This window comes from Gastrolobium bilobum, unplaced genomic scaffold (genome assembly GCF_033153095.1).
Source record: "Gastrolobium bilobum isolate Gb01-03AN ecotype WA unplaced genomic scaffold, APGP_CSIRO_Gbil_v1 utg7157, whole genome shotgun sequence".
NCBI lineage: Eukaryota > Viridiplantae > Streptophyta > Magnoliopsida > Fabales > Fabaceae > Gastrolobium > Gastrolobium bilobum.
This window is the reverse complement of record NW_026895319.1, coordinates 112,550-120,280: the sequence shown is the minus strand read 5'-3', so window position 1 is coordinate 120,280 and position 7,731 is coordinate 112,550. Positions and strand designations below refer to the sequence as shown.

Sequence of the window (7,731 nt, the reverse complement as noted above, 5' to 3'; positions counted from 1 at the left end):
TTAGGCATGTTCATTGGTGTGCCAATTTGATCTCCCTAATGTGAACTCCAAGCTTGGATTTTGACAATCTAAATTTTGATTCTTCAAGCTTCTTGATTGTATGTAGTTGCTTCCCTGCACAAACCAATCATTTTCATACAACTCAGGAGAGGATTTATATGCATATGGTTTCTATCATTGTGGAAGGTATGCATTTTTGTAACAAAGTGAGTATGATAGCTATTAGTATAAAGCAATTGTGAGGATTAGGTCACAACCTCGGAAAGCTTCCCAATATGCTGAGATGATAGGATTTCTTGTGGACTAAGCTCATTCAAATCTAGGGAACTAGCTTGCATCCATGCTCCTCTACTGCCAGACATTTCAAGGAACAATAGATGTAAATGAATATGAATCATCGTATTTTGCTATTAATTTGTCAAGATTAGATTAATGATTATTGAAACCTTGAGGAGAAAGTTTAGTGTAAGACATGTAAAATTTAAACACAAGACAAGTTTGTTGCAATAATATTCTTTATTTGACGCCAATTAGCATGGTTAAATCTTCTCATCGGCTTATATTTTCTAACATCCCCAATGAAAGATTCTTGAACTGTGAATAATGTACAGGTTATGGTGAAATCTTTGTCACCAGCTCATGCATGTACTAAAATTCAATTTTGTAAGAAAAATGGAGGCGACAAGAATCGAACTCTAGACCACTTAGTCGTATAAGTTTAGATATCATATAAAACAATCAACTGTATCAAAAGTTTAAGCAGTTAGATGAAGGCTCGTGAATGGTTTTCTTTTATATCTAATCATGGTGAAATTTTCCTCACAAACTTGTATTTCTAACAAAGGATATGCAATGCGCATGAATTGAGAGGAAAAGAGAATCTGTTGGTGCATTTTCTCTTCTTCCAAGGAGCTCGTCTCTTATTGTTTTTGTCAGTACATAATCGTTTCCTGTCATTATTCAAAGTTAATATTTGTAAGGAATTCATGAATTTATTCCTAATCATTAATAAACATGATAGATAATTCCAATGTTGTGAAAATTTGTGAGCTTTCTTTTGTAGTCCATATGATATACTATTTACCATGTTAACTTTTCAAAATGAAAAGACAAGCTATCATTTCACTTCCCTTCAAATGAAACAATACTGAAATGTATTACTAAGTTATGCAATGTTAAAATAACTTATTCTTACTGTATGCATGTCATATCATGTATATTCCTATATTGAAAATCCTTATTTAGTTGTACATAGGTGATTTTGTGTTAGAAAATAAGGAATGAATCGAAATTATAAGATTTAATTTGTCTAAAGATATGAGACAATACAGAAGAAAATAATCATATTTCTACAAAATATAAACATAATTAATACTTCTAATGTATGTATTTGACTTTTTCTTTTACAATTAGGTTTAACAATATCAAGTCTGGTCTTATAATTAGGTTTAACAATATCAAAATTGTATAATATAAACCAAAAGTTTTTAACTTGGTAAATTAAGGTGCATTTGATTCAGTTATTTCTGCTTTAAGACAAAGGACTATATTTACATGTTTTATGTTAATCTACAGTTCTATGAGTAATGATTAAGACCTTTGGGGATAAATACATACATACATTAAAAACTATATCTTATGTATTACTCCTTTTAACTTCATGGATAGATTCAAGATGTACTCCCTGTTATTCAAGTATTTGAGGTTAAAAATTCTGTGGCAAAGGAATGCAAATAGTATGTAATAATGTGACTATTGAATTTGTTCAAAAGAAATTAAGCAAACACATGTGTGTGTGAGAGACAGGTTTTGATAGTTTGTTTATTATTGGATATGTAAAAAAATCTTTTATTAACTCCTAACTCTTTATTTCAAGTAAAACTTTCTGGCAGAAAAAAATCAATATTCAACACTTCTTATTTATTTCCCAATGCCAATAACTTATATTACTTAGTCTAGATATAGTTTGAAGTCTGAACGTATACATGATTTATATCTTTATTAATATCTGACTAAACCAAAGGGACTTGTCTACTGCACCATGCAATTAGTTTTAGGGCATGTTTGGTGCATAGTATTTAGCATAAGGCCTGATAGTATAAGACCTGATAGTATAAGATCTGATTATATAAGATCTAATTAAATTTTAATACTATCCAGCGTTTGGTATGATATTGTATAAGATAATATCCTCAAATGTTTTAAAAATTAATATATTAAAAAAATTTATTTTAATATATAAATATTGAAATGATATATTAGTTCTCGGGAATTGTACTTGTAAGCAATATTAATACATCAACCCCTTATCAGGCCTAATCCACCACTCCTAGGCCGGATTAAATTATACATCATTTTGATGTATAAAGGGATCCTGCTGTATAAACTTATACTATACGATGGTCACACCAAACAACTGAAAATATCATAATATATAATATAAGCTTATACTATCAGGGCTTATACATCACACCAAACAGTCCTTGGACAAGCCTAGCGTCGACTACATATTAATGTAGTACACATATATATATATTATAAAGGGAACATAATTAGGGAGAGGGGTAGTTTGTTGTAAGAGTGAGTGTAACGGAAGCAAAGGATTCGAATAGAAATCATTATTTCAATTTCTAATTTACCTTTTCTTTTTAACTTTAACAATGGTGATAATGATGATTGAATTCATCATTTCATATATATTATTCAAGTCTTTTATTTTATTTGCCAAACTCTATTATAGCTTTAGCTTCCAATATACTAATACTGAAAAAGGAATTCCAATTATAATTTCACAAAACCTCAATTCAAATCTTATTATAATACACCTATACACGGTAGCTCAAGACTCGACATGGTCCGCTACTATATTGGATTGTCCAGATCCATCCCAATACTATATAATATTAATTTTTAAAAAAATTCATCTATATAAAATAAAACTTTTGGTGATAATGTTTTGAATTAATATATTTTATTCTAAAATACATAAGTAAAACATCCTTTAATTTTAAATTTTATGGCTTTATTATACATTACATTTAAATTGCACATTTTACCTATTTGGCTAACCCAGAAGACACACTCTCTCTCACACACACTTTATTTGTCTAACTGAATATAAAGTTATTTTCTGCAATCTATGTTGTACTGATATTGATATGGGACACGGGATACGACACAACACAACACAACACTCTGATACGTTAATTTTAAAAAGTGTTAGATTTCGACATGTTAGGACATATTTTGATATTAAATAATAATTTTAATTTATATAGTGTATATTATATTTAATATTCAATAATTTAACAAAAAAATTAAGCTAAAATTATAATTCCCATTAATTTTACAAAGAAATATAAAATATCACAAATATTTATGTTAAACTCAATAGAATGGTAATCGTAATCCAACGAATCTAATAGTTGAAACTAAAAACACAATGCAACATAACCTTTGAACTCTTTTTTGAGTCTCGTAACACATGTTAGAATGTCGGGGAGTGTTAAAGTGTCCGTGAGTGTCGAAAAGTGTCGGACACTATACGTCAGATATTTTGAAGTGTCGGTGCATCATACTCTCCAACCCCAAAACTGTCTTTTTTATGGTTAGGAGAATTAATGAAGGATGTTTTGATAATTTTATTTGTTTCTTCATTATATAAATTTTATCAAAACACAATTCATTAATTTTTCCAAAATGATATAATTTTGGAATCGTTATTATCTTTAATAGGAGAATCGATAAAGTCAAATATATTTGAAATGTTGATAATACTATTATGTATGTTATAATTTGTATAATAATGGGCATGGTGTGAGTGAATTTAAAGCTGAGATAACTGGTAAGTTGTATCTGAATAAATGAGCTTGTGTACCAAAGAGAAACACCACATTGAAGGTTACTACCTGTCTTTCGGACTTCAAGGAACTTTTTTGCAGTACAAACGTGAGGACCGAGAAAATTTAGCATCTGAGTTAAAGCTGATCAGAAGACAACTCAATTCTGGACCAGCATTATTGGGATTTAGGGAAGCTAAAAATTACAATTAATGGTCCATGGATTATATATGATTTTATGTTCTCCTCCAATTGATATATTAATTACCCAAAATTGCTAGAGATTCATGTGAATGTCACAAACCATATATAATATTAATAAGATTTGCTTGAGTTTATGTGTCTCAGAATCAAAGCTCTAATTATTATTTCCAAAGATGGGATGGATAATTTATACATAGGCCATTGTAGCCACAAAGAGAAGCTATTATATATATGTGAGGGGACGTACATTATGTTAGATCATCCAATGATATATCTAATTTTTAAGCCTTGTATATTTTGCTTTGTCAATTCCACTAGAAATTGTTCCCCTACCTTTTCCATTTTTTGTAGAAATGTTGTTCTTGTGGTTTGTAATCATAGAAGGAGTTTGCTACCTAAGTCCTACCCTCTTTTGTCGTATTAGTTGACTCAAAATTTGAATTAGAAACTAGTACCAAGCTAGAATACCAACAAAAGTACGACTTTACATAAAAAAATGGAATTGAAAGCCCTTAAATTGGATACTGTGTATGTAACGTAATGTTGTGTAATAATGTTAGCTATTGAAGGGACTCAAAGGAAGTCCATTTTTTTTTAGTTAACTTAATTCTAATTATTTCTTTGAGTTAAGTTGACTTCTTTTAGTATTTTTATAAATTTTGATTCTTTGAGTGTCTATGAGACTAATTCAGAATGCGGGACAGGTCAGAGATGAAGATATTTAAATCCCTTCTAAAGATGATATATGGGGATTAAACTGAGGCTATTTTCTTTCCACTTACTCAACTTTCTTACTACCAACTGAGCTATCGTCGTATGATAAAGTAAGTCCATTAAGATGTGCAATGATAGATAGCCAAAAAAATGTTTAAAAAAGAAAAGAAAAGAAATAAACATATCAATTTAGAGTAGGAATATATTGTTCTAAAAGTAGAATGTTATTCTGGAGAAAGTACTGAATAGTGGAGAAGGCTATAGGTCCTCGGATATTTATTTGCACATAACTACTGAAAATTCATTTAGTTTCAGAAAACTCTTTCTATACATTAAAAGAAGCTGAATGACATTGTACCTAAAAAGAGGTATCAGCCAGTATACTGGATGACTTACTTTGATCATCAGAAAGAAAGCAGAAGTGGAGAAAATAAATGTAAAGCAAAAGTTGTCAGAAAGATGCACTTTTGAGTATCAGAAAAGGGTGGACTTAATTGGGTTTTGTGATTTTCCTAACTTTAATTATTAAACTCAACCATGCATATATAAATATACATATATAAATAGATAAATAGATAATGGATTCAACCATGCACCTATGCAGATATAATATATAGCTTACACTGACACCAAGGCCTGCCCAATCATCCATACAACATAGAAAGAAAGAGAGATAGATTACCTGGAAGAAGAATTACCCCATAGATTGCTAGAAGTGTAGCACATATCATGGTCTAGATCAGATGCATTTTGAGGTCCTATCTGATTGGACAAACTGTTGTTATTTTGATTATGGGGTGGTGTTAGGGACATGAAATCCTCATCTCCATCTGTTATATAAAGCATTAATAGTTAATTGTCATAGTATTGTAGACATACTTGAAATAAATCTTCAGTTTAATTAATTTTACTGAGTTGTAATCGTTAACTTCATATATATACATGTAAAGAAAACATTATTTAATAGATGAATTACTATATAGGGTCTGAGACTGAGTCATAAAGGGTTGTGAAGGAATCTTCACAGGAATTGAATAAAGTGAACTCACATTTGGAGCTAAGATCAAGGAATTAATTATTATAAATTGCATTAGGTAAAATACTATTAGCTCCGAAGGTGATGACAATATAAATTACCTGAAGAAGCTGCTGGCCTGTCAGTGTTCTTAACAGTCCTATACATCTGCAAAAACAAAAATTAATATAATATAAAGGGAATTGAATATATAAATAAGTAAACAATTATAAAAGATTGGAAATCTGAATTGTCTTTGAAGAAGAAAGATTTAGGAGGAATAAAAAAGTTAAAATAAAATAAAATAATCAAATCAGATGCTTCTTTTTGTAGGTTTGTTTAATAACCACGAGGTTGATGTTTGGTAAGGTAAGTAATTGCTTCTATTATTGAGAAATGATGGCTACTTTTTCTACTTTCTCTTTCCTTCTTTCTTTCTTTTTTCTTTCTCTCTCTCATGAAAAGTAGAAGTTGTCCGGTTCCCTGTATCAAAAAACAGCTTCAACTGTTCATAATTCATTTATTCACTGCATGCCTCAATTCTTGTGCCTTAAAGATAGACCTTATGACAAAGTCTACACACTCCAATCCAAGGGTACACTCACGCAGAAAGAGTAAGAGAGAGTTTTTTTTTTTTTTTTTTTTTTTGTGTTATTTTGATTTACATGTGAAGAATGAAAGGGTAAAAACAAGGTCTGATTCATATACCTGCAAATGGCTCTTAACATGAGCTAGTGTTAGATCTTTGACATCCATGAGCTCCAAAACTGACTTGGGAGTAGCCCCTACCATTAAAAAAAAACAAGAGGAGTTTTAAAAATACAGTAAAAGTTATAGAGTAGTATTAGTCACACACACACATCATTAAATTAAGGGAGAGAAGAGATTTCAATTCACACTTTCATGGCCTCCAAGTAGCTCAACAGCATGAACAAATCTACTATGAAGAGAACTAGTCCAACGCATTCTTGGAGCCCTCATGTTCCTCTTAATTTGTTGCCTTGGCAACATTACTCTTGACCTTACAAATCCATTTGAGTAATCAGAAGCTCCAATCCCAAACTGATGCTGCTGCTGCTGTTGATGATTTTGATTATGGTCCAAGTACTGAAACTGCTGTTGTCTTAGACTCTCCAAGGTTATCCCATTAAACCTTGAGATTTGTTCTACACCCCCAGCAATACCATCATTACAAGAAGCAGAATTAGCAGAACAAGAAGGATAAGGAAGTGCACATAGAGAAAACTTGGAGTCCCTCTCTATTGAGGGATTGTTGTCCAAAGAAGAGAAGTTATTACTGTAGAGAGGGATTCCATTGATGGGTCTAATGACACCCTCATCTGAGACCCCATGATTTTTTTCCCTTGCTGCAGCAACTTCTTGTCTCACTCTAACAAAGTTTCTCTTCCAGGGACTCTCAGCCTCAGATGGTGTTGTGGGGTTGTTTGCTAAGGAAAGTTCTGTGTCTGTGTGAGGAATTCCTTTGATTGAACCATCACTATGGGATCTGAGGCCATCAGATTCTGCTCTCCATATATCAAAGTGTGAATCCCCTTCATGTGTGCCAGTGCAAATTGAAGAAGGAGCACTGTTTGGGAGACTAATGTGCAAGGAAAGATCAGGAATCTGATTCTGTGATGGATCATGGAAAATCTTATTCTGAGGCATTTTTAGTTAATCCCAGAAATGATTTCAGGCTATAGTATAGTATAGTATATAGCAGTGAAATTAAGGAAAAAAAGAAAAAAGAAAAAAACCACTCAACCTGAGACCAACAAGGAGAATTCAGAACTAAAATAAAAGACACAAACAAAGGACTCAAGTGGGGGGGGGGGGGGGGGGGGGGGGTGTTTATTCCTCTACTATTGATTGATACAAGCAATAAAGAAAACAAAGAAGAAGCTAGAATATTAATTAAGGTGATTTGCAAAGGTGCAAAGTGGAGATGATGAAGTATAT

At 31.4% G+C, this 7,731-nt stretch overlaps 1 protein-coding gene across 1 annotated transcript; it reads right to left on the bottom strand.

Moving 5' to 3' along the window:
* LOC133305580 (transcription repressor KAN1-like) lies at window positions 1–7,521 on the bottom strand. Its single transcript, XM_061505838.1, has 6 exons — window positions 6,672–7,521; window positions 6,481–6,557; window positions 5,895–5,940; window positions 5,440–5,587; window positions 258–351; window positions 1–114 (listed from the first exon to the last, which is right to left on the bottom strand). The coding sequence occupies exons 1-6, from the start codon at window positions 7,438–7,440 to the stop codon at window positions 1–3; spliced, it is 1,248 nt and encodes a 415-aa protein (XP_061361822.1). The 5' UTR covers window positions 7,441–7,521.
* Window positions 7,522–7,731: the final 210 nt, after the last annotated feature.